The sequence below is a fragment of the Oncorhynchus masou genome, chromosome 26 (genome assembly GCF_036934945.1).
Source record: "Oncorhynchus masou masou isolate Uvic2021 chromosome 26, UVic_Omas_1.1, whole genome shotgun sequence".
Lineage (NCBI taxonomy): Eukaryota > Metazoa > Chordata > Actinopteri > Salmoniformes > Salmonidae > Oncorhynchus > Oncorhynchus masou.
The window spans coordinates 4,205,723-4,233,157 of NC_088237.1; the positions used below are offsets into that span (position 1 = coordinate 4,205,723).

Genomic DNA, 27,435 nt, shown 5'->3' on the forward strand with positions numbered 1-27,435 from the left:
AGAAAAATATGTTTAAAAAAAACAAAACGATATATACACGACACGACAAGACGTCTGACTGCTACGCCATTGCAGATTAGGAGGCATGCTGGAAACATGAACAAAGACAGAACACAAGCTTTGGGTGGGTGGGTAATACCAACGGTAGCTATAGCTGTAAATCCACCATGGCTACTCCCGCCTCCAATTGTTGGTCCAGAAGTTTTGGAGAGACTAGAGAAAGATAGGGTGTTGATCCATTTGATTAGTTCAACAGATGTCTGGATACTGTGCATCAGGATTTTGTGGTCATTTTTTTTATCCTTTATTTATCTAGGCAAGTCAGTCAAGAACAAATTCTTATTTACAATGACGGCCTAGGAACAGTGGGTTAACTGCCTTGTTCAGGGGCAGAACGACAGATTTTTACCTTGTCAGCTCTGGGATCCGATCATAGCAACCGTTTGGTTATTGGCCCAACACGCTAACCACTAGGCTACCTGCCAACCCATTTACACAGATGGTTCAAAAGATCCAAAGACAGGACGTACTGGGTCAGCATTTGCAGTGCAGGAATGTGGTGTGAAAATAAGGAATGTGATTAGAAAGCATCCAACAGGAAAGTATGACTATTGCCAGGAAACAGAGACCATGGAGTATGAATTGCTACAGTGTGGTCAGTATCAGAGGGAAAGAGAGAGGCTTAGATCTAGTATGAGGGAGAAGAGGATACAGGAAATTAGTTGAAAGAGTAGAAAGTTATTAGATATAGTCTCAAATATTGTGTTGTATTTTTTAAGAGTAACAGGGCTGGCAGGTAGGATTTAGTTTCTCCCTGTCGCTGGACCAAACTCCAGTACAGTAGGTGACGGTAAAGCACCATAACGTTGGATGCCACCGCCGATAAACACCACCGAAGAAGAACAAGAACAAGAACAACAACTCTTCCTTTCTGGCTATAGCAAGTATTCAATCAAGCCAGGGAAAGATGGCGAGCCGAGTCCTTCAGAAGGTGGGCAACGGCCTAAAACAGACGAGAAACGGAGTCCAGATGAACGGACAAGTCATACTTACAATCAGGTTAGTTGGATATTTGTATGAGAAAGTAAGTTTGAAAGTAAATATGCATTTGATCGTTAACAACTCTTTACACTTCCCACTAAGCCAGTGCTATCTAACTTTAACGGAAACTGTTTACATTTTAAGAAGCAAACGGAACGAAACAGGGAGGGACCTACCTTAATTTACCCAATAGAAACTCTCGTTATCGTTGCAAAACCTTTTCCGTTTGGAGGAAGCAGTTTCTGTTGCAAAACATTTTGCAACAGAATTGGCGTAATGAATACACCTGAATGACGCTTGAATGCGAAGGAAAGCCAGCTAACTAAAAGGCTAAGCTAGGAGCTTAACACTTAAAGGTTATTCATGACTTGGTAGGACATTTCTACAAAACTGTTGCAACGTATCGACACTTAAATGTGTTTTGCACAGTTTATATATAATACTTGTCCTATCGTTGCGAATCAGTGCATATGACAACTATTTGCAGAACATTTGCCCGTGGAATTGCACTGCAGGTTAGTTGGCTGCGTAATAGTACATTTGTAGGATACAAGGGAAGTTCAATTAACATTTCTTTCAAGGTCATAAACAGTGTTGGGGAACGTTAATTTTAAAAGCAACTCATTAGTTTACGTTACTGGCATTGAAAGTAACGTTAGTCGTCATTACTTTTGCGTTTCCAAAACCAGAAACCCCTTATGCCTTGCGTGTGATGGTCTTTTTATGCCAAGTAGAGGGCGCACACTACCTTAGAATGACTTGCCGACTTAGTACCAGAGGCGTGGACTCGAGTCACATGACTCACACGTTTTATGACTTGAGGCTCCGGTCCAAACACTTAAGACGCACCTTATCCCCTCAGCCCTCAAATTAAGTGGGCACTTCTGATGACCTCTCATGACATGTGAGGAGTATACATAACAAGCAAAAGAGTAATAGTCACATGCATACATACAAATACCTAAACAAACAAATCATATTAATTAATAATACACGTTTTAATTACCTTTTTATTTTTTTATTTTAGTGGTGCCATATTGTTTAAATTCATTTATAAAGTGAAAAAGTTAGGTTTTTAATTAGACCATTTGTGAATGTGAAATGTACCTAATATTAGCAGTTGAATTAAATATACTGATCTCTATGTCAGAATTTCTTAAAAATAATTATATCAAACTATTAAATAGTACAACCAGTCCAGTTTTTTATTTATTTTTTTTGTAACAAAATTGTCTGTCAATCCCAAAAATTGTACTATAAATACAGGCAAAAAACAAATGCAAAATTGTCTCCTCCATTCCACAGAAATCACATTTATAGTCAATATGCAGCTTGAATTTTCCCAAAACATTTTATTCTCAAACCAGTTACAAAAAATAGACTTCTTTTTAAATCATATATCTTTGTTCCATAGAAAGTATCTGTGAGGGGAAACATTGTTTATACGCTAATATCCAAGCTAAAATTGCCTGCTTTGTGGAATTTGGCCAACTTTACCTGGATTACATCAAAATTACATCGACGCAAAAAATTCTAAACCACCAACAGAGTCCAATAAATACTCAGGGAAGACATTTCAAATACTGTTCTGGTTCTTAATATACTTAAGAATCCAATTTATTTTAAAAGTATTATTTAGAGTATTGAAATCTAAAACCTCAAGACCTCCTTGTTCTTGGGTAGTGAGGCTTGTTAATCCTAATAAAATTATAAAGGATCTTATCTAAGTCCTTTAATTTTAGGGGGTAATTGCATATAACAATTCCAAGATAAGTAACCTTATCTTTAATTGGGATACCATATTCTTCCTGTGAAACACAATCCTTGAGTGGGAATAAGACTGACTTATTGATATTCATTTACAAACCTGAAACTAAGGAAAAGTCTTCAATACAGGAAACTGCTTTAGAATCCTCATTCCTGTCTCTCAAAAATATGATTGTATCATCAGCCAGTTGACATAGTTTAAATTCATTGCCAAGTTCTGAAACACCTTGAAAATTCCCTTCATATGAAGAGCCATCATTTGAGTAACAAATAAAAATGGACTAATTGGGCAGCCCAGCCTAATGCCACAGCCAATATCAAATATTTGGGATGTCCCTTAAACTATTTGTGAAAATAGTCACCAAACCCCAAAAAATGTATGGCTTTGAACATGAACTCATGTTCTACAGTGTCAAAAGCTTTATAAAAATCAACAAACATAAGAAAACTATCATCAAGGATGAGGTCATTATAGTCAATCATATCTAAGATCAATCTGATGTTAATACTAATGTGTCAACCATGCATAAAACCAGATTGTTCTTCATCAATTATATGATGCAAGTCTTGTTTCAACCTCTTAGCAAATACAAGGGCAAATCATTTCCCATCATTATTCAACAGGCTAATGGGTCTCCAGTTGTCTATATATATATATTTTTTAAAACTTTATTTAACTAGTTAAGAACAAATTCCAATGCTCTAACCACTAGGCTACCCTGCCGCCCCTAGACTACCCTTATTAGGTTTGGTGTATACAGCCCAGCCAATTTCCAATATGGATATTTTCTTAGACAATGTAGCAAGTATTGCTAAGAAGATAAATAATGATTTCTGGGATTTTTGTGATGATCAATGGTTTGATTAATTACAAAATTATTCAAAATTGCTACATTGTATGGTTATCATTTTTTGTGAAAATCTAATTGCAACTGCAGCCTAAAACTATGAACTTTGTGAGAAAACCCTAAAATTGTTCCTCAGCTAGAAATGTTAAACCCTCTCATGCCGCCATCTTGAACCCCCCTGGAAGGATTTTTAAATGGACCACCTTTGGCCAGAAAGTCGTCACTCGTTCATCCCGCGATTGTTTTCAGCCACCGGTAGCTTGTGGAGGCGTTATATGCGCTACAGTCAATTATGAGTGCATGTCTACTTATATTTAATATATATACCTGCTGTAAGTTAGCTAATTAATTTGCTAGCTATCAAATGTTAGCCTGCCTAGCTGGGACTTCTAAGGGAAGGAAAATGTTTTATTTCTACATTTTCCAAAAGATTTTGTTTTTACTTACACTTGAATGTTGACTTCTCCATTTGATAAGTTTTGGTGGACTTTTCTTAGCGGATATACAATCGTCGCAAATTGAATTATGGGGAGTTTCAGGTCCCGGAGTGAACATAATTGTACACTTGCAAAGCCGACTAAAAACGAGGGCTGAAGAGCTGACGTTGCAATCTTCCCTTGCTTGGCTAATCATTTGGACCACCCTCCAAGATGGCGGTGGGGATTCCCCCAAGGGCATAAGGCCCTGAGGGTAAGTGGACGAGGGTGTGTCTTTTAAGTGTTTGAACTGCAGCCTGACTCGGTATAAAATAACTTTAGACTTCGACTTCCAGCTGGCTGTTCCGACTCCGATAGCATGTCTCGAGTGAGCCATGTTTCCGTAAAGCAAAGAACATTGGCCTCTTATATCTCTCTGGAATGCTACCCTTGCTCGGATTTCATCAACCTTGTTGTCAAGAGACTGGACGTTGGCGAGTAGTATGCTAGGGAGGGGAGCGCGATGTGCCCGTCTCCGGAGCCTGACCAGAAGACCGCTTCGTCTGCCCCTTTTACGGCGTCGTTGTTTTGGTTCGCCAGCTGGGATCCGATCCATTGTCCTGGGTGGTGGGCAAAACAAAGGATCCGCTTCGGGAAAGTCGTATTCCTGGTCGTAATGATGGTGAGTTGACATTGTTCTTATATCCAGTAGTTCCCCCCGACTGTATGTAATAAAACCTAAGATTATCTGGGGTACCAATGTAAGAAATAACACGTAAAAAAACTAAATACTGCATAGTTTCCTAGGAACGCGAAGCGAGGCGGCCATCTCTGTCGGCGCCGGATTTGACCTAAGTTGTTAGCCTACATATGAAAATATACATTGTGTGCCATCTTTAAATTGATGTAGTTATGTCCTTGAGCTATTCTTGTCTAATAATGTTCTGTATTATGTCATGTTTGGTGTGGACCTTGCGCAACAGCTAATGGGGATCCTAATAAAATACCAAGTAGGGTCTGAATACTTAAGTGAATGTGTATTCTCAGTTTTGTATTTGCAAACATTTCTAAAAACCTGCTTTTGCTTTGTCATTATGGGGTTTTGCGTGTTTTGCATGCATTTGTGGGTTCTATTACAGGCTCAAAATGGCCGGAAACAAAGAACTTTCTTCTGAAACTCGTCAGACTATACTTGATCTGAGAAATGAAGGCTATTCCATGCAAGAAATTGCCAAGAAACTGAAGATCTGGTACAACGCTGTGTACTACTCCCTTCACAGAACAGCGCAAACTGGCTCTGACCAGAATAGAAAGAGTGGGATGCCCCAGTGAACAACTTAGCAAGAGGACAAGTACATTAGTGTGTAGTTTGAGAATCAGACGCCTCACAAGTCCTTACTGGCAGCTTCATTAAATAGTACCTGCAAAACACCCGTCTCAACATCAACAGTGAAGAGGCAACGCCGGGATACTGGCCTTCTAGGCAGAGTTCCTCTGTCCAGTGTCTGTTTTTTTGCCCATCTTAATCTTTTTTTACATTTTTATTGGCCAGTCTGAGAAATGGCTTGTTGTTTGCAACTCTGCCTAGAAGGCCAGCATCCTGGAGTCTTTGCTGTTTTCGAGCATAAGCCATGTTATCCTAAGCATACACAGCAATTGGCTGGTGTGGGTCTTTCTCCATCAGTCTTGTGGAGCTGTGTTGGCCTAAAGGTGCTTCTTGTTATTTGAAGTTCAACTCTTTGCAGTTGACACATGCACTTATCCCCGAGGCACAGCTTGCCATTTGTTTTTCTCCTTCTACCAAATTAAAAATAATGTGAATACTTCTACGATTTAAAGGCTGTCTTTCTAGCTTTCCGTCACAACGTTCTTGAAGAAAAAGGAAACGATATTTAAAATGAACAATTTGCTTATTTGAAAAAGTAACTGATAGATTTTAAAGAAGTAAACGTGTTAAGTTACTTGTTACCACAAAGTAATCTGAGTAATCTAACGCATACTCCAACACTGGTCATAAATACATTAATACTGTTTTGTTAGTTTTACACTGTGTTCATAACTATGTTCAATGATATTAACAAAGATATTTAACCTGTCTAGGACTGGGGTTCTGCTAGTGGAGCCCCTCGCCAACAGCCAATGAAATTGCAGGGCGAGGGGCCAGCCACAGTGTCTGATTTTCAAAAATGCTTTACAGCGAAAGCTCCACAAACGATTGTTAGGTCACCACCAACTCACAGAAAAACCCAGCCATTTTTCCAGCCAACGAGTCACAAAAAGCACAAATAGAGAGAAAATTAATCACTAACCTTTGATCTTCATCAGATGACACTCATAGGACTTCATGTTACACAATACATGTATGTTCAGTAAAGTTCATATTTATATCCAAAAATCTTATTTTACATTGGCATGTTATGTTCAGTAGTTCCAAAACATGCAGTGATATTGCAGAGAGCCACATGAATTCACAGAAATACTCATGTCGATGAAAATACAATTTTTAAACATGGAAATATAGATACACTTCTCCTTAATGCAACCGCTGTGTCAGATTTCAAAAGAACTTTACGGAAAAAGCATAATCTGAGAACGGCGCTCTAGCCCAAACCAGGCAGAGAAATATCCGCCATGTTGGGTAGTCAACATTATTCATAAATAGCATTATAAATATTCACTTACCTTTTTGATCTTCATCAGAATGCACTTCCAGGAATCGCAGTTCCACAATAAATGCTTGTTTTATTTGATAATGTCCATTTATGTCCAATAGCTTGATTTGTTAGGGTGTTTGGTAAACATATCCAAATGAGCGATCTGGTCCATTCGGACGAAACGTTCAAAAAGTTAGTTTGACAAGTTTCTTTGACCTGTAATATAAGTATAGAATCAATCTTTAGGATGTTTTTATCATAAAAGTTCAATAATGTTCCAACCGGAGAATTCTATTGTCTAAAGCAATGAAACAACAGCTACCTCTCAAGTGAAAGCGTGTGACTGAGAACGAGGCTGTAGGCAGACCACTGACTCAAAGAGCTCCCATTCGGTCCCACATCACAGTAGAAGCCTGAAACAACGTTCTAAAGACGGTTGACATCAAGTGGAAGCCTTATTGAATACACAGTGGGATATTGGTTGAGTTCAAAAACTACAAACCTCAGATTTCCCACTTCCTGTTTGGATTTTTTCTCAGGTTTTTGCCTGCCATATGAGTTATGTTATGCTCACAGACATCATTCAAACAGTTTTAGGAACTTCAGTGTTTTCTATCCAATACTAATAATAATATGCATATATTAGAGTCTGGGACTGAGTAAGAGGCAGTTCACTCTGGGCAGGCTATTCATCCAAAAGTGAAAATGCTGCCCCCTATCCCAAAGAAGTTAACCAAAGAGTTAGTGTCGTTTTCAATGGAAGCGTAGTGGGCAGGACAAGCACGGAGGTTGGCAGAGCCAAGCACGAGCTAGCAGGATCCTATTGGCACGTTCTAGCATATATTTCCATTAGGGAAAGTACCTGTGTGCAATAACTCAATTCGCCCTTGCACTCCTTGTAAACAATCCCCATTTTTTTTTTCTTTGGCTAATGGTCTTGTCTACAAAACTTAGTGCACTCTGTACGTTACATAAATGTATTGAGATCAGGCTTTTCTTCTATGAGAAAATCAGCAGAATGTGGGTCCAGTTCCATCTCATTACATACACTCCCACTGCCGGGCCACTGGGCGTCCTCTCTGTTAACTCCAAATGACACAACGACAAGGTTCCAGTTTAACAAAGTTTACTATAGCGTATGAACACCCACAAAGGTAGCCATTACACTCAAGGCCAGGCCCATCAACGACTAGACTTCCTGCACATGTGCACACTTGACTTATGTGATAGCCCCATAATAACAGAAATATAGGGATACATAAAACATGAACTTAACCATTTCCTCACCATAATTGGTGGGGTGTGGAATTTCCAAACAAATTATTCAGATTTATATATCTGGCTCCTTGTTCGATCTGTGATATTGTCTGCTGTACTTCCTCTTTGAAGTTGTCAGACAGTCAACTCTGTGGATATGAGCTAACGTTACTGTAGTGGCTTTAAACAATGTCCCAACGCTAACTAGGCCACTTCTATAGATGCCATAACAGTATGTTCCAATGCGTTTTCCATGTATCCAAGAAAAGGCAAACCACTTTTGGTGATTTCTGGTATATCTTAAAAAATCTATCGCAGCATATATTTGGCCTCATTTAGCAGATTTAAGTAGAAACCCATTGGAAATTAATGTTAAGTTCAATTTTATATTCCCCAAATTGTTATTGCTGCTTCCTGTTGACAAGACCTTTTGATAAATAGCTGAATGTCAAAACAGTTTTGTATCCAAACCAATATGCAGAAACAGTTTGCGATTATTGAAAACATACTATCTACACATACAGTGGGGCAAAAAAGTATTTAGTCAGCCACCAATTGTGCAAGTTCTCCCACTTAAAAATATGAGAGAGGCCTGTAGTTTTCATCATAGGTACACTTCAACTATGACAGACAAAATTAGAAAGAAAATCCTGAAAATCACATTGTAGGATTTTAAATTTATTTGCAAATTATGGTGGAAAATAAGTATTTGGTCACCTACAAACAAGCAAGATTTCTGGCTCTCAAAGACCTGTAACTTCTTCTTTAAGAGGCTCCTCTGTCCTCCACTCGTTACCTGTATTAATGGCACCTGTTTGAACTTGTTATCAGTATAAAATACACCTGTCCACAACCTCAAACAGTCAAACTCCAAACTCCACTATGGCCAAGACCAAAGAGCTGTCAAAGGACACCAGAAACAAAATTGTAGACTTGCACCAGGCTGGGAAGATTGAATCTGCAATAGGTAAGAAGCTTGGTTTGAAGAAATCAACTGTGGGAGCAATTATTAGGAAATGGAAGACATTCAAGACCACTGATAATCTCCCTCCATCTGGGGCTCCACGCAAGATCTCACCCCGTGGGGTCAAAATGATCACAAGAACGGTGAGCAAAAATCCCAGAACCACACGGGCGGACCTAGTGAATGACCTGCAGAGAGCTGGGACCAAAGTAACAAAGCCTACCATCAGTAACACACTACGCCGCCAGGGACTCAAATCCTGCAGTGCCAGACGTGTCCCCCTGCTTAAGCCAGGACATGTCCAGGCCCGTCTGAAGTTTGCTAGAGAGCATTTGGATGATCCAGAAGAAGATTGGGAGAATGTCATATGGTCAGATGAAACCAAAATAGAACTTTTTGGTAAAAACTCAACTCGTTGTGTTTGGAGGACAAAGAATGCTGAGTTGCATCCAAAGAACCATACCCACTGTGAAGCATGGGGGTGGAAACATCATGCTTTGGGGCTGTTTTTCTGCAAAGGGACCAGGATGACTGTTTTGAATGAATGGGGCCATGTATCATGAGATTTTGAGTGAAAACCTCCTTCTATCAGCAAGGGCATTGAAGATGAAATGTGGCTGGGTCTTTCAGCATGACAATGATCCCAAATACACTGCCCGGGCAACGAAGGAGTGGCTTCGTAAGAAGAATTTCAAGGTCCTGGAGTGGCCTAGCCAGTCTCCAGATCTCAACCCCATAGAAAATCTTTGGAGGGAGTTGAAAGTCCGTGTTTCCCAGCAACAGCCCCAAAACATCACTGTTCTAGAGGAGATCTGCATGGAGGAATGGGCCAAAATACCAGCAACAGTGTGTGAAAACCTTGTGAAGACTTACAGAAAACGTTTGACCTCTGTCATTGCCAACAAGGGGTATACATTCGTCGCCAGACCCACTGGCTCCAGGTCATCTATAAGTCTTTGGTAGGTAAAGCCGCGCCTTATCTCAGCTCACTGGTCACCATAACAATACCCACCCGTAGCACGCGCTCCAGCAGGTATATCTCACTGGTCATCCCCAGAGCCAACACCGCCTTTCCTTCGAGTTCTCTGCTGCCAATGACTGGAACTAATTGCAAAAATTGCTGAAGTTTGATACTTATTTCTCCCTCACTAACTTTAAACACCAGCAATCTGAGCAGTTTACCGATCGCTGCAGCTGTACACAGCTCATCTGTAAATAGATTGGATGGGTTATATACCTCATCCCCATATTGTTTTTATTTACTTTTTTGCTCTTTTGCACACCAGTATTTCTACTTGCACATCATCATCTGCACTTCTATCACTCCAGTGTTAATTTGCTAAATTGTAATTAGTTCTCTACTATGGCCTATTTATTGCCTTACCTCCTTACTCCATTTGCACACAGTGTATATAGATTTTTTTAAAAATTGTATTATTGACTGTACACTTGTTTATTCCATGTGTAACTCTGTTTTTGTCGCACTGCTTTGCTTTATCTTGGCCAGGTCTCAGTTGTAAATGAGAACTTGTTCTCAACTGGCCTACCTGTTTAAATAAAAGTAAAATAAAATATTTGATTCATCCCTCAGGGGCCAGACTGTTTTACAGTTCATGGTGTGCAACATTCTGGCCCCTGTTTGTCAGCCTGATGGATAATCAGACAGGATAGAGGACACAGAAATAAGTTCATAGATGACCAGCAGGGTTAGATTTGAACCGTAAAGGCTATATATGATACACATACTGCACGATCCATGTTCAGATGGCTTGGCTGGTTGTCTTTTGTAGGGGAGGTTGGGATTTAGATAATGTTAGCTGACTAGGGGTGATTAGAGGAGGGAGGAGATTTCAGTCACTAAGCTTCTCGTGACAGTCTTAACATAAGAGAACTATTAATTATTTTCTGATTGCGGTTTTCTATTACTAATCAGGTAGCAGCTTAACAGTGCAACACGGATGCAGATAGCTCTTTAATGTAATGTCAACAAACTCCTTGTCTTTCCGTGTGTCTTTTTTGTTGTTGTTGCTTTTTGTCATAATCATTTTAAATACTCCAGTAATTGTTTTATATAGTCAACAAGTTACCTGGCCATAGAGGATTTTTTTTCGCATATCGGAGAAAGCAAACCTCAATCGTTCCGGTGCCAATGCTGACAGCTCCTCAAACTGTCTGGTTGAAAACCTCCCCTCTTATCCAGGCCTGCATCCCACCTGTCTGGTACAGGTATCCTTGCCACTTACCTCCTACTCCCCTGAGTTTCGCTCACCTCCAGTACACATTTCATGCACACACCGTGGTCTCTGATTCTAATTTTACCTTTAGCCTGTGGACATCTGGACTTTTACACAGGAATTTGTATTAATTGGCTTTATTGTTATTTTATTGTAGATTATTTATTGTAGCTTAGGCCCATCTGTTATTAGTGCAACCTCCATAGACCTAATATTTTAGACTGGAGTCTTAAACGTAGTTTCTTTTTTACTCACATTGATAGGCTACAAATGAATATGTTGCTATTGTCTATCTTTGACTTTTAAAATGAGGATGATGCATTTTCGTCCTGGGAGAGACCATATGCTTTCCCTCTATTGTACTGGAGAACTATTGCGCTTACATGTCTGGACTGTTTTGGTACTTAACCATGTCTCTGGACTGTATGCACCTTTTTGAAATATGTTGTGTTAAAGACTGGTTCCTTTTGGACTATAGTCCTAGTGCTGTCCGTGAATCCAAATGCAGTAAAATCCTATCTAGATTTTCCATTATTTTGCTGCTTTTACTGTCAGGAAATATGGAATCTAACCCAGGTCTTGACATTTCTACCCCCCCAAAGTCAGAAGGGTCGGAAGTTTCTGCAAATAAATGTAAAGTCTTCTTCCAAAACTAGATTATTATTTTTTTAAACAGCCGACCCAGATGTATTTATGCTTACTGAAATCTACCTAAAAAGAATCTAGCACCTGCAAAAACTCATGCTGCTTATTACAAATCCTTGACTCTGCCAAAAGCATGATGCAACAGGAACTGGGATTTGTCGGACCAGGCAAGTTTATTATTTTTTTATTTTTATTTTTTTTCTCTCTCTCAATTTTCTAGAGTTGGTGATTGCGTGCCCACTGGAGCCGCTTCTTGTTTTTAGCTGATAGGCGTGGAACCAGGTGTGGTCGTCTTCTGCAATATCCCATCCTTGACAAGGACAGACGAGTTGTGCATTCCAAGATGCTGTTCTGCACACCATTGTTGTATTGCGCTGCTATTGTCTGGTTGTTGCCCGCCTGTTAGCTTGCACGATTCTTGCCATTCTCCTTTGACCTCTCATCAACAGCCCTTGGTTCTCAGATGAAGTAGCTGAAATCATAAGGAAAATAAATGCTCTGTTGGCTAAAGCAAGAGGGTCTGATTCAACTGATAATTGGATGGCTTTTAAACACCTTTGAATTCAGGGTGTGTCTATGACTCGAAAGCAGACCACTATCTCAAATCTGCTGCTGAAAATTTGAGTAATCCTTACAAATTTTGGCAACTAGTGAAAGGTTTGAACTGCAAAAAAGATGCACAGCTTCCAAAACAACTGCTGGTAAACTGAAGTCTTGTAATCTTTTTTTTGTGTTTTTTTTTTTTTGTGATGCCGGTTCCCTTCTAATTAGTTACCTTAATTCATCAATCAAGTACAACGGTGGATCAAAAAGGTTTGACATGTGATCTAGACCCCTGCCTACTACTATTTTTAGCTGCAGATACCATTGCTCTACCTTCTTAACATGCACCTTCAACCTCACCATAGAATGTAATGAAATCTCCAAGTTGTGGAAGGCAGCAAATGTCCTACCTCTTTTGAAAGGTGATCCCACTTTCTAGTGAACAACTATAGGCCCATATCTCATTTCTGTTTTGGCAAATTTATTGGAGTCCCTAGTCAAGCAGCTTAAAGCCTACCTACAGGAAAACAATATGTTGTGTGGCATGCAATCAGGTTTCAGGTCAAGCCACAAGCACTGTTACAGCAACTTTGAAGGTTTTGGATGATATTTACTATGCCCTGGATAAGAAGTGGCATTGTGTATCTGTGTTCATAAATATGTCAAAGGCATTTCACACTGGACCATACTAAAGTTTGTTGGGATTACTGTTCACGTTCTGGAGTGGTTGTGAACGACATGTCAAATAGAACCCAGTGTGTGAAGGCAGATGGTTTTAAGTCTGACACCATAGAGCTGCACTCAGGTGTGCCTCAGGATCAATAGGAGCTTTTTATCTATATCAACAACATTGGGAGACGGAGTCCGCTGATGTACATTTTTATGCGGATGACACTTCTCTTAAGTGGCAGCAGTTTGACTTTTGAAAAAGCTCAAACAGCATTTAACATCCATTCAACAGTCTTTACGATTTTAAAGCTCACTCTGAATTTCTCAAACAAAATGCATGGTCCAATGCTAAACATTCTGATAGCCATGTCATTGCTACTGGCTCAAATATCCCACCAATCAGCCTGTTACCAACCCTTTGGAAACTTTTGAAATAAATTGTTTGACCAGATACAATGCTATTTTACAGTAAACAAATTGACAATGCTTTCAGCACACTTTTATAGGGAAGGACATTTCAACAAGCACAGCACTTACACAAATGACTGATGATTGGCTGGGAGAAATTGATGATAAAAAGATTGGGGAGGGCTGTTAGACATCAGTGCAGCTTTTGACCTTATCGATCGTAGTCTGTTGCTGAAAAAACGTGTGTTATGGCTATATTGTGGATAAACAGAGGGTGTTCTTTGATGTAAGCCTCCAACAAAATCCAGGGAGAATCAGGAATTCCCCAGGGCAGCTGTCTAGGCCTGTTTTTTCAATCTTTACTAATGACATGACACTGGCTTTGAGTAAAGTAAACTATACACGTCAGCTACCACAGCAACTGAAATGACTGCGACACTTAACAAAGAGCTGCAGTTAGTTTCAAAATGTGTGGCAAGGAATAAGTTAGTCCTAAATATTTAAAAAGTAAAAACATTGTATTTGCAACATCATTTACTAAACCTCAACTAAATCTTGTAATGAATAATGTGGTAATTGAGGCAGTTGAGGTCAAAACATTGATACAACAGTAGCCAGAGAAGTCTGTCCATAATAAAGTGCTGCTCTGCCTTAACAGCACTATCAACAAGGCAGGTCCTGCAGGCCCTAGTTTTGTCGCACCTGGACAACTTTCAGTCGTGTGGTCAGGTGCCACAAAAAATAACTTTGCAATTGCAAAAATTGCAATTGACTCATAACAGGGCAGCACAGCTGGCCTTTGGATGTACACAGCTAATGTTAATGATATGCATGTCAATCTCTCCTGGCTCAAAGTGGAGGAGACATTGACTTCATCACTACTTGTATTTGTGACAGGTATTGCCATGTTGAATGCACCGAGCTGTCTGTTTGAACTACTGGCACACAGCTCAGACACCCATGCATACCCCACAAGACATGCCACCAGATGTCTCCTCAGTCCCCAAGTCCAGAACAGACTATGGCAGGCGCACAGTACTACATAGCCATGACTACATGGAACTCTATTCCACATCAAGTAACTCATGCCAGCAGTAAAATTAGATTAAAAAAACAATATAAAGATACTCCTTATGGAACACAAGCATAGACACATGCATACAAACACACAATAACATACGCACTATACACACATTTACACATGGTTTGTAGGCCTGAGGGCCCCTATTTGTTGTGAATGTATTGTAATGTTTAAAAAAGTGTATAACTACCTTAATTTAGCTGGAACCGAGGAAAGTAGCTGCTTCCAAGGCAGCAACTAATGGGGATCCATAATACACATACCTTGGAAGGAAATTCCATAGAGCAAGTCAAAACTTACAAATGTTTGGGAATGAGAAGCTGAGCTTCACTAATAATGTTGAGAACCTGGTAAAGAAACTCCAATTGAGAATAGGTTTATTACCAGCCAAATTCTATATTACGAACCAAAACTGTGACCTCCTCCTAGTGCTTTTGGCTGGTCTTCGTTGACTCTACTTATGATTAAACATTTGGTATACTGTGTGTGTATATTGGGAAAACTGCTGCTATCTTGGTTGGGCGTTTCTTGAAAAATAATATCTCAATGAGACCATCCTGGATAAGTAAAGGTTAAATAAAAATAAATGATGGTGTCCTAATGCTGTCTCACGTCTTGTCAAGGAGTCTATCAGCGTCCACCAATAGGAACCGTGAGGACAGCTGGTTCAAGTCTCTGTTCGTCAGGAAGGTCGACCCCAGAAAGGATGCCCACTCTCAACTACTGGCTAAGAAGGAAGACACCAACCTCTACAAAATACAGTGTAGGTTCTCTCACACACACACAGGGTTTGGTTGTGACGCCAGTGAGTCTACATTACAATTGCCTCATTGTGTTTTTTTTTAACATAGATTTAAAGGTGTCAGACTTTTTCCCCAGGCCACGCCCGCACTCTGTTACATGCTGGATTACCTCTTTCTCTTTTACAGTTCACAATGTCAAGCCCGAGTGCCTTGACGCTTACAACAAGGCAAGGTAAGGTACACCTACCTCCGATCAAACTCTCGAACAGCAGCATTGTTAGACAATGGAGAGTCTAAATGCTTTCGAGGATGTCTGTAAAAAGATTAGTACAGCGTCCCCAAGATTCTGAATGATTATTTAATTTTTGTTTTGTTATGCGTGTCCTCAGTGAGGAGGTTCTGCCCTCCATCAACGCTGACTCTCACTATCCCTGTGAGCTGATTGGCACCTGGAACACATGGTATGGAGAGCAGGACCAGGCAGGTAAGGACACACTCATACACATGCTCGCACACACTCTCACCTGGTAGCCTAGTGGTTAGAGCGTTGGGCCAGTAACCGAAAGGTTGCTGGATTGAATCCCTGAGCTGACAAGGTAAAAATCTGTCGTTCTGTCCCTGAGCAAGGCAGTTAACCCACTGTTCCCCGGGCACCTAAGACGTGGATGTCGATTATGGCAGCCCCCTGCACCTCTCTGATTCAGAGGGGATGGGTTAAATACGGAAGACACATTTCAGCTGAAGGCATTCAGTTGTACAACTGACTAGGTATCCCCTTTCTCTCCTCTTTCTGTGTTGCAGTTCACCTGTGGCGATATCGGGGAGGCTACCCAGCCCTGACAGAGGTCATGAACAAACTTCGGCAGAATAAGGTTTGTAGAAAAGTTGGCTCACAAATGTCGCTATATAGGGTATCTATAATGAAAAGTAAGTCATGCCTGCACAGTACTTACAATACTGCAGTCTACTTATTACTTTGAATGTCATCTTTTGAATCATGTTAGGTATGCATTACAACAAACCTGCATATGCCTCCTACCAAATTTGGGAGTGCATTTCCTTTTCAGTTCTTGAACCATTACTTGCGGTTTTGTAGGAGTTCATGGAGTACAGGAATGAACGGGGGAAGATGTTGCTGTCTCGTCGTAACCAGCTGCTCCTGGAGTTCAGCTTCTGGAACGAGCCCACCCCCCGCCCAGGACCAAACATCTATGAGCTCCGCTCATACCAACTCCGGGTTAGACTGACTTTCTCTCTCTGTCTCTCTTTATTTCTCTCACTCTGTCTAATCCTCCTCTCTTCTTTCAGCCTGGAACTATGATTGAGTGGGGAAACTACTGGTAAGGCAGTTTCTCTTATTTTTCTGTAGGATTAGCATAAATATCCTCCTTTTTAAGTTGACACTTTTCTTAGACACCGATAGAGACAACGTCACTTGGTTCCTTCTATCATGTAGTTGATACACCTGTACGGTACCTCTGATCTGCACTTCCGTTTCATGACGTCTTGAGCATGACTAAAAATGAACGAGGGATTGTTATGTGAAATACAATTATTCGATATTGCGACTATAAGTAGAATATGGCTGCTGTAATTTGTCAATTCAAACCACTGTTTGACAGAATTGAAATGACAGAACAATGTCAAATCCTTATACATGGGGGACTGAACAGCGATGCAGGAAATTGGATGATTGGAACATTGCATTGATTAATACATGAAATCTATAACTCAATGGTGAAATCATTTTATTTATAGTTTTAAAAATCTGTCTGAAGCAAGATAGTGTGTTCAGCAGAAGGTATCCGTATTCCCTCTGTTGTAGTTATTTAATAAAGCACAGGATGAACAACTGCAGTCATAAGGTGTGACATCAGCGTGTGTTCCGTGTGTACGGCAGGGCTCGGGCCATAGAGTTCCGGCAGCAGAACAGTGAGGCTGTGGGAGGGTTCTTCTCGCAGATCGGCAGCCTCTACATGGTACATCACCTCTGGGGTAAGATGGGACAACCATAAGGATCAAATCAAATTTTATTGGTCACATAAAATAAACTTTCAAAGTTCTTGAAATTTTCCATATTGACTGACCATGTGTTATTAAAGTAATGATGGACTGTCGTTTCGCTTTGCTTATTTGAGCTGTTCTTGCCATAACATTACCAAATAGGGCTAACTTCTGAAATCAAATGTTATTGGTCACATAAACCTGTTTTAACAGATGTTATTGCGGGTGTAGCGAAATGCTTGTGCTTCTAGTTCCAACAGTGCAGTAACATCTAACAATTACACAACATATACCCAATACACACATCTAAGTAAAGGAATGGAATATATAAATATTTGTACGAGCAATGTCAGAGCAGCATAGACTAGGATACAGTAGAATAGTATAGAATGCAGTATATACAGAGTAATGCAAGATATGTTAACAATATTAAAGTGACCAATTATTTCAAGACTGTGTATAAAGACGTGTATAAAGAAGTCTTTATATAGCCCCTCTGTGCTAGAGATGGCTATTTAACAGTCTGATGGCCTTGAGATGACCCCTCTCAATCACCTCTCTCTACAGTTTATTTAGTGAGTTGCTTGAAGTACTTGAATTTGTCACTCTGAAATTCAAGTACTGGAATACCTTGAAAATAAGACATTCTCAAGTTGGTACTTCAAAATTACTTGAATTAAAAGGAGAGGAACGTTTTAGAAAAATGTATTGGTCTGGCTAATTAATTTCCAGACTACTGATTTTTATTTACTTATTCCCCCCAGTGGGCTCATTCCACCCACACTGCCAATCAGACAGGTACAGAATTGACTGATTAGGCGCTGCCAAATGCCACATCGATAGCTAAAATGCCGGGAAACTGTAGATTCAAACCTGCCTTTTGTGCGTATGGAACATTTCTGAGATCTTTTATTTCAGCTAATTAAATACGGGTCCAACACTTTACATGTTGCGCTTCATATTTTTGTTCAGTATAGTTTACCCATTTTTTGTTTTTACCACTACATCACTGGACACAACCAACCCACACCGTGAGGGGTACAAAAAATGCATCAGACTTTGACATTGCAAGCATGGGTGAATTGGTCCAGAAGAGCCACATGAAGGGGGAAAGACGCAACGCTGCATCTGGCGCTAGTTCTACATTGACTTTTCCCTGCAACAAACTCCAGAGCTTTTTTTGCCAATCGCCTCATTCACTTAGCGCCCGCGATAGCGGCAGCCTGCTCCTGCAATTCTGGGAGCTGTTCACGTGCCTTTTTCCTCACATAAAAGAAACTTCACTCTTTGACTTGCCACTGTCAGTACGAACCCTGATTTTTGGGCAGTGTTTCTTAATCAAGGGGTCCCAAAAAGGTGCACTTTTTATATATTTTTGCCTTAGCTTTTTTTTGCCATACCTTATTCAAATAATCAATTCATCATCAGTACTTTAATAAGTGGAATCGGGTGTGTACTACTCGGGCAAAAACTATAATTTCCACCCCTTTGGGTCCCCAGGACCAGAATTAACTAGCACTGCGTGACATGGAAATGTACCTGGGTCACATTTTGTACCAACTCAATTATTATAGTTTCACTCTGGTGTCTTGTTTTGAATTTGCTGTATTTTGTTGAGTTGTACATACACTGTACCTACTCAACAAAATAATGAATCAATCAGCATGGACATTTTTCAGTGACTTTGATATGAATGCTTTCTGTGTATTGTCTGTTTCTAGCCTACAAAGACCTCCAGTCGAGAGAAGACACCAGGAACGCAGCTTGGCAACATGAAGGCTGGGATGAGGTTGTCTATTACACAGGTCAGTTGGCTCTTTTTCTGTGTATCTCACTCGCTCTCTGTCCATCCTTTGAGTAACATTATATATGAAGCGCTGAAAGTGTAGTAATATGTTTAAGTGACCCTCTTCATTCCTCTCCTCTGTCAGTTCCGCTGATCCAGCACATGGAGTCCAGAATAATGATCCCCATGAAGACCTCCCCTCTGAAGTAACCCCTGCCAGCACCCAGGGGAGATCCCGATTACCAAGCCCACCACCACACTGATATGTAGACAACGTAACTGACCAACAATGTGCTCTCACTGTACTTCCAAGAGTTTCAGCAATGACATCAACATGCTTGACACTACTGCTTTCACATATCTTTTTGTTGTCTTTCCTGTGTCGGCATCAAATGTCTTATTTCGGTCAAAATAACATGCGTACAGATTGTAGATAGTAGGGCTCTAACCAGACTTGGAGATGTTATCATTAATTGTAAATGACTAGTTGGACTGTGACTCTCCCATACTGCTAGACAGGGGGACAGGATAGGAACGGTTTCTCAATGTATTACATGTGAAATCATGTGCTTTATTAAGAATTGTGTACATATTGAATTAAACTTCTGATGAAAGATAAGTCTGTCTCGCAAGCTCTTTGCTACGCATATCTTCATTAAAATGGGAGAGGAATAAAGCTGTGGGTCTTGGTAAATAACTTAACAAAACAGACCTTAAACCAGAGCAGTCCTGTAGGATTTTGTGCCAACCATAATCTTGCGCATCTGATTTGAATAATTAGCTGGTTGATAAGCAGAAGCAGGAAAACCACATCTATAATGTCCCCATAATCTAAAATGACAAGTGGCATGGACAATATCCTTACTATTAATGGAAGTCAGACATGCTTTGTTTCTTAAAATATTTTTTTCACTTCAAAAACCAGCTCGTGACATGTTTTTTAAATGACAGCTTGTCATCAAGACAGATGCCAAGATATTTGTAGGAAGTGTCGTGTCTCTGACTTCTTTAATGTGATGACAAGCTATTTTATCAAATTGATTACCTAACGTTTGATTACGTGATTGAAATAAACCATGCAACAGTTAACTCGTCAATAACCTGGGGCACCGCGGAAGCATTAGTTTATATAGAGATGCTATCTCCTGGATCCACTCTTAAAGATCTGAAGATCTTTTATATCAATAGCAGTCGATCATTAATTATTCTTTACCTTCTATCAGTCTCATCTGAACGTCGTAAAATTCTTGGTTATCTGCACAAACACATTGTTCTCTTTTTTTTTAAATATACAAACTGGCTCAATTATTGACTTACTAACTAATTGAACAATACATAACATTGAGCTGGTGGTGTGATGCTCTGGTTTGCCCAGTTGAGGTCGCCTTTGTAGAATCATCTGGGTCGTCGTCGAGTGAGATGGTGGTTTTCTGTGTCGGTCAATGTTCTTACTAGATTTGCTATCTTTCCAGCTGCAGTCTGTAAACTTCTTGAGTGATCAATAGTTCATACCATTTCACGCATGGTGCAAGCTCTCATGTTTTCTGGCCTGTAGAGTTGAAATTAGACTTGGCTCTTTTTAAAAGTTAGGATAAGTCCTCACGGTATTTGGAACTGAGGTGACTGTTTGTCACGGAGGCTTTTATTTAAGTGGAAAAGGGGTTGGTTCATAATTTCCAACCAATGTCTATTCACTTGGGTGTGGCTACTGACTTAGTTCATTTTAAAGGTTAACATCACATTGCATCATTTTGCAAATAGTTTCATCTTTACTCATTAATTTTTATACAAAAATTAGATGCAAGCCTCACAACTGGGAACCTGTATAAACAGAGTTAGGGTAATGTGGCTGTATTGTCTTTCATGAGGTCAAACATGAAACAAACGGACCGGGTCGTAGCTGGCTTCTCCACTGACCGTTTGAACAACAGTCCTATTTTGGAGTATGTGTAATTCTCAAATTGTGGGATGTAGTAGAATTTGGTGGGAGAGTTCTGTTACATGCAAGCCAGTAGAAAATAACTCATGAAGGAAGCCTTGGGTGAGATTTTTTAAAGAATTTCTCTTCACAATTATACAATGGTCAGAGTTCTTCAATTGTGTATCTGTTATGCAAGCTGTAGGGCAGTGGTTACTGATATAATTTGCAAAACACTACTGGCCAAATACTTATTTTTACATTAATCCGAGTGGGTTTCATTATCAGCTGTCAAATTGAACTCAAGACAGGGATTCTTAAACTGATCTGTGGCATGTGTAAGCAAATCAAAATGTAGATCTAACAGAACCAGGTCAGATACCAGAAAGGGTTTTAACTAATCATAAATAATATCAACAGCCTCAGCCAGGTGGTAGACCGCAGCAATAAACATGCATATTTTGGCTTATGGGCACTTTAAGAACCAACAGCTTATTAGGGACAGAGATGCTAAGAGAAGATCTTACATAAATAGACCCCCCTTTTTTAATTCTATCATCTCTGAAAATGTTCTAGTCTGTAATTGTTTTGATCCATAATCAAATAATTCGGCCATGTCTCTGAGATAACCCAAACCTCTGGCCTAGTGTCATGCACTCAGACATCCCGAAAGTCCAGTTGATATGTAACACTCCAAGCCCTGCTAGATTTGAAAACAGCAGGCGGATTCGTGGTGACACGAGTCAATAGAACTGTTGAGCGAGCCACAAAAGTCTTCCTGGTTGGATTAGTTGCAGAGCTAAGAGTAGAATTCAGGTAAATGTGTACAAGATTACCATTGACAATACTTCTATGCTTATGAGCACATGTAGCAGAACTATAGCTTGATCTAAAACTTTTAATAGCATAGGTGGCTAAATAATAGCATTTGGATGAAAAACGTTCCCGTTTTAAACAAGATATTTTGTCACAAAAAGATGCTTGACTATGCATATAATTGGTAGCTTTCGAAAGAAAACACTCTGACGTGTCCAGAACTACCAAGATATTTTCTGTGCGTGCCCTAGAACGTGAGCTTCAGGCAAAACCAAGATGAGACGGCATCCAGGAAATGAGCAGGATTTTTGAGGCTCTGTTTTCCATTGTCTCCTTATATGGCTGTGAATGCGAGAGGAGTAAGTCTGCCCTTTCTGTCGTTTCCCCAAGGTGTCTGCAGCATTGTGACGTATTTGTAGGCAGATCATTGGAAGATTGACCATAAGAGACCACATTTACCAGGTGTCCGCCCGGTGTCCTGCGCCGAAATTGGTGCGCAGAAGTCAGCTGCCAGTATTTTTCCATGGGATTCAGAGAGGAAAGCAAGCTTCCACGAACGATATATCAATGAAGAGATATGTGAAAAAACACCTTAAGGATTGATTCCAAACAACGTTTGCCATGTTTCGGTCGATATTATGTAGTTCATTCGGAAAAAGTTTGACGTTGTAGGTGACTGAATTTTTGGTTCGTTTCGGTAGCCAGATGCGATGTAGAAAACGGAACGATTTCTCCTACACACAGACGCTTTCAGGAAAAACTGCGCATTTGGTATGTAACTGAGAGTCTCCTCATTGAAAACATCCGAAGCTCTTCAAAGGTAAATGATTTTATTTATTTGGTTATCTGGTTTTTGTGAAAATGTTGCGTGCTAAATGCTACTCAAAATGCTATGCTAGCTTTGCATACTCTTACACAAATTAGTCAATTTCTATGGTTCAAAAGCATATTTTGAAAATCTGAGATGACAGTGTTGTTAAGAAAAGGCTAAGCTTGAGAGCAGACGCATTATTTTCATTTTATTTGCGATTTTCAGAAATCGTTAACGTTGCGTTATGCTAATGAGCCTGAGGCTTTAGTCACGATCCCGGATCCGGGATGGGGAGTTTCAACAGGTTAAGGGAGCTAACAGAGCTACCATACAAATGGAAATTAAATTAGCAGGCACAAAATTACTATTTAGAATACCCCTACCAACATGGGAAAGCGTCTGAACAACATCGCTGCGATTTAATGGTAGTACATAATGTACCTTTGAGGAGCTTTATTTGATCAGACATTGGTAATGAAGTGGCAAATACCAGAAAAGTTATTGATGCCACTTACCAGTGTCCTGGGGATAATTCCAATGTGTGTAGTACATGGGGATGTGTGAAACTTACTCCTCAGCCTGAAGTGTCCCAACTTGCACCAGCAAATAGCTAGCTTGTTTGCATGGTGCAGACTGGTAAGACTCTTCAGGTGGGCGGTCACGTGTGCAAGCAAGGCAGAGGTCCAGAGTTCGTGCTAGGTATTGGCCGAATTGGGATGAAGTCAAACTCGCTAAGTGTGATGTCCTTTACACACATACGATCCAATAAAATAGAGGAATCCAAGAATATGTTTAGGTATTATCCTTTTAATAATTCAAAATCACTGGGATGTCTTTCTTTACCTCAGGGTCATCGGAGGGGTTCAACTCACGTGAAGCCTCATCTGCTGGATTGACTTTGGAGCTCACAACACCACTGTATTAGATTAACCTCTGATTTCAGACTGTTTACCACAAATCAAATCAAATTTATTTATATAGCCCTTTGTACATCAGCTGATATCTCAAAGTGCTGTACAGAAACCCAGCCTAAAACCCCAAACAGCAAGCAATGCAGGTGTAGAAGCACGGTGGTTAGGAAAAACTCCCTAGAAAGGCCATAACCTAGGAAGAAACCTAGAGAGGAACCAGGCTATGTGGGGTGGCCAGTCCTCTTCTGGCTGTGCCAGGTGGAGATTATAACAGAACATGGCCAAGATGTTCAAATGTTCATAAATGACCAGCATGGTCGAATAATAATAAGGCAGAACAGTTGAAACTGGAGCAGCAGCACGGCCAGGTGGACTGGGGACAGCAAGGAGTCATCATGTCAGGTAGTCCTGGGGCATGGTCCTAGGGCTCAGGTCCTCCGAGAGAGAGAAAGAGAGAGAGAAGGAGAGAATTAGAGAACGCACACTTAGATTCACACAGGACGCCGAATTGGACAGGAAAAGTACTCCAGATATAACAAACTGACCCCAGCCCCCCGACACATAAACTAATGCAGCATAAATACTGGAGGCTGAGACAGGAGGGAACCTTCTTGTTTCATTGGGTGTGTAGCGCAATACAGATGTACTATCAAACAAGAAGACTGATTCTTATAGCTGAATCTGAAGCTCTGATTTCAACATTGTATCCACACGTACTGCACTTACAGCTCAATGTTACAACTGAGAGTGAGACCAGAGTGGGGGAGAGGGAAGTGACTCAAGTTTTTATTTGGTGGGACCATTTTACTTGCTTTAATATTGGGGAGAACATGACACACGGCCTCTGCAACTGGATCCTGGACTTCCTGACAGGCCGACCACAGGTGGTGAGAGAATGCAACAACATCTTCGCCACAATGTCCCTCAGCACGTGGGGCCCCCAGGGGTGTGTGCTCAGCCCCCTCCTGTACTCCCTTTTTACGCACGACTATGCACCCAGACAAGTTTGCTGACGACACGGTACTGGTAGGTGGTAGGCCTGAACACCAATGGCGATGAGACAGCCTACAAGGGAGGAAGTCAGAGAACTAGCAATGGTGCCAGGACAACAACCTCAACGTCAGCAAGACCAAAGAGTTGGGAAGTGAACACACCTATTCACATCGACGGGGACGCAGTGGAGAGGGTCAAGAGCTTCAAGTTCCTCTGTGTCCACATCACTGGGGACTTAACATGGACCTCTCACACCAGAACTGTCGTGAAGAAGGCACAGCAACACCTCTTCTCCCTCAGGAGGCTGAAACGATTTGGCATGGCCCCTCAGATCCTCAGGAATTCTTACAGCTGTACCATTGAGAGCATCCTGATTGGTTGTATCACAGTCTGGTATGGCAACTGCATCGCCCGTGAGTGGAAGGCCGTATAGAGGGTAGTGCGGACGGTCCAGCGCATCACTGGGGGCGAGCTAGCCACTAGCCTCAGGGTAAAAACAAAAGAGTAGATGCCAGGCGGTGTCTGAGAAAGACCCGACAAATTACCAAAGACTCCAGCCACTTGAAACATGGACTGTTCTTCATGCTATCATCCGGCAGGCAGTACCGGTGCATCAAGGCTCAGACAGATTTCTAAACAGCTTTTGGCCATAAGACTGTAAATGGCTAACAACTACTGCTCTCCCTCTCCCACAGACAATCCACATTGACTCTATGCTCATCCACAGGTCTGTACTCACTGACACAACCTACGCTGCTGCTTTAAATTATTATTGATTCGATGTATTACTCCATGACACTGTTGTCCACTGAATATTGATTGCCATTAGTACTTACCTATTTATCCTGCTACTGGTCACTATTACCCCTGTTTACATGTATAAACTGTATATTATCATTAGTATATAAACATAAGTATTTATCTATTCCTGCTACCAGTCACTTTTCAGCCACGTTTACATGTACAGTGGGGCAAAAATGTATTTAGTCAGCCACCAATTGTGCAAGTTCTCCCACTTAAAAACATGAGAGAGGCCTGTAATTTTCATCATAGGTACACTTCAACTATGACAGACAAAATGAGAAAAAAAATCCAGAAAATCACATTGTAGGATTTTAATGAATTTATTTGCAAATTATGGTGAAAAATAAGTATTTGGTCATCTACAAACAAGCAAGATTTCTGGCTCTCACACACCTGTAACTTCTTTAAGAGGCTCCTCTGTCCTCCACTCGTTACCTGTATTAATGGCACCTGTTTGAACTTGTTAAAGACACCTGTCCACAACCTCAAACAGTCACACTCCAAACTCCACTATGGCCAAGACCAAAGAGCTGTCAAAGGACACCAGAAATGATCCAGAAGAAGATTGGGAGAATGTCATATGGTCATATGGTCAGATGAAACCAAAGTAGAACTTTTTGGTAAAATCTCAACTCGTCGTGTTTGGAGGACAAAGAATGCTGAGTTGCATCCGAAGAACACCATACCTACTGTGAAGCATGGGGGTGGAAACATCATGCTTTGGGGCTGTTTTTCTGCAAAGGGACCAGGACGACTGATCCGTGTAAAGGAAAGAATGAATGGGGCCATGTATCGTGAGATTTTGAGTGAAAACCTCCTTCCATCAGCAAGGGCATTGAAGATGAAACGTGGCTGGGTCTTTCAGCATGACAATGATCCCAAACACACCGCCCGGGCAACGAAGGAGTGGCTTAGTAAGAAGCATTTCAAGGTTTTAGAGTGGCCTAGCCAGTCTCCAGATCTCAACCCCATAGAAAATCTTTGGAGGGAGTTGAAAGTCCGTGTTGCCCAGCAACAGCCCCAAAACGTCACTGCTCTAGAGGAGATCTGCATGGAGGACTGGGCCAAAATACCAGCAAACAGTGTGTGAAAACCTTGTGAAGACTTACAGAAAACGTTTGACCTCTGTCATTGCCAACAAAGGGTATATAACAAAGTATTGAGAGAAACTTTTTGTTATTGACCAAATACTTATTTTCCACCATAATTTGCAAATAAATTCATAAAAAATCCTACAATGTGATTTTCTGGATTTTTTATTCTCATTTTGTCTGTCATAGTTGAAGTGTACCTATGATGAAAATTACAGGCCTCTCTCATCTTTTTAAGTGGGAGAACTTGCACAATTGGTGGCTGACAAAATACTTTTTTGCCCCACTGTATATGTATGTGATTTTCTACGATACCACAGGTCAGTATAGTCTATCAGTTCAATGGACTATCCTGCCCTCTATGTGGATTGTTTCTCCAGATCTGCAATAGGCTAACTAGCAATCATACCACACATAAAAACAGTCAAAGCTAAATACATTTTTTATATGAATCGACAAGAAAGAATAGTAAAAGCTGATAGGCAGCGGAGAGGCCAGGTGCATCATTGCGCATGAAAGAACAGTGAAGACATGAGATACACAGCTCAAATCTCACCTATTGATCAATCAAAAGGCCTGTGATTTGCCGTTTCATTCAATTTGGTTCAGATGTGGATCTACTCTCGACAGCTTATGAGGTCTAGAAAGGCACAGCAGCAGACCAGTCTGGCTGTATTTTTACAATTGATACTAAATGCGTTGTCTGTTGCAGATCATCATTCTGCCAAGTCGTCCTGTTGTAATGTGGTCACATATGCCCCCCTGCAGGCCTAGTTATTGAGGAAAGCTTAACACATACTCTGCATTCTTTACAATTCAAGCGGCTATTCCTCGTGCACCTAGAACCTAACGCTTCAATATAGCCTAAATACCTTTTATATGTGGCATAAACACAACCAGTCGCAATCTTTCAATCTGATTAGGCTACTTCAAAAATGTATTACATGTTTCCCCCCTCATCAATTACACACAATACCCCATAACGACAAAACAAAAACTGTTAAAAAACAACAACATTTTAGCTAATTTAT

The 27,435-nt window shown here is 40.6% G+C and overlaps 1 protein-coding gene across 1 annotated transcript; it reads left to right on the forward strand.

The window, feature by feature from the left end:
* The first annotated feature begins 913 nt into the window (after nucleotides 1-913).
* On the forward strand, nucleotides 914-19,679 carry LOC135514662 (protein NipSnap homolog 2-like). The gene is made up of 10 exons (XM_064938154.1): nucleotides 914-1,059; nucleotides 15,151-15,290; nucleotides 15,457-15,502; nucleotides 15,660-15,754; nucleotides 16,072-16,142; nucleotides 16,367-16,507; nucleotides 16,579-16,610; nucleotides 17,171-17,265; nucleotides 18,996-19,079; nucleotides 19,206-19,679. The coding sequence occupies exons 1-10, from the start codon at nucleotides 968-970 to the stop codon at nucleotides 19,268-19,270; spliced, it is 861 nt and encodes a 286-aa protein (XP_064794226.1). The 5' UTR covers nucleotides 914-967; the 3' UTR covers nucleotides 19,271-19,679.
* Nucleotides 19,680-27,435: the final 7,756 nt, after the last annotated feature.

What these genes read in the sequence shown, in the direction of transcription:
- LOC135514662 (XM_064938154.1), top strand. Translation starts at nt 968, where the DNA reads ATGGCGAGCCGAGTCCTTCAGAAGGTGGGCAACGGCCTAAAACAGACG. An exon ending in TGGAGAGCAGGACCAGGCAG is followed by an intron (nt 15,755 to 16,071) that starts GTAAGGACACAC and finishes TCTGTGTTGCAG; the next exon opens with TTCACCTGTGGCGATATCGG. An exon ending in CATGGTACATCACCTCTGGG is followed by an intron (nt 17,266 to 18,995) that starts GTAAGATGGGAC and finishes GTCTGTTTCTAG; the next exon opens with CCTACAAAGACCTCCAGTCG.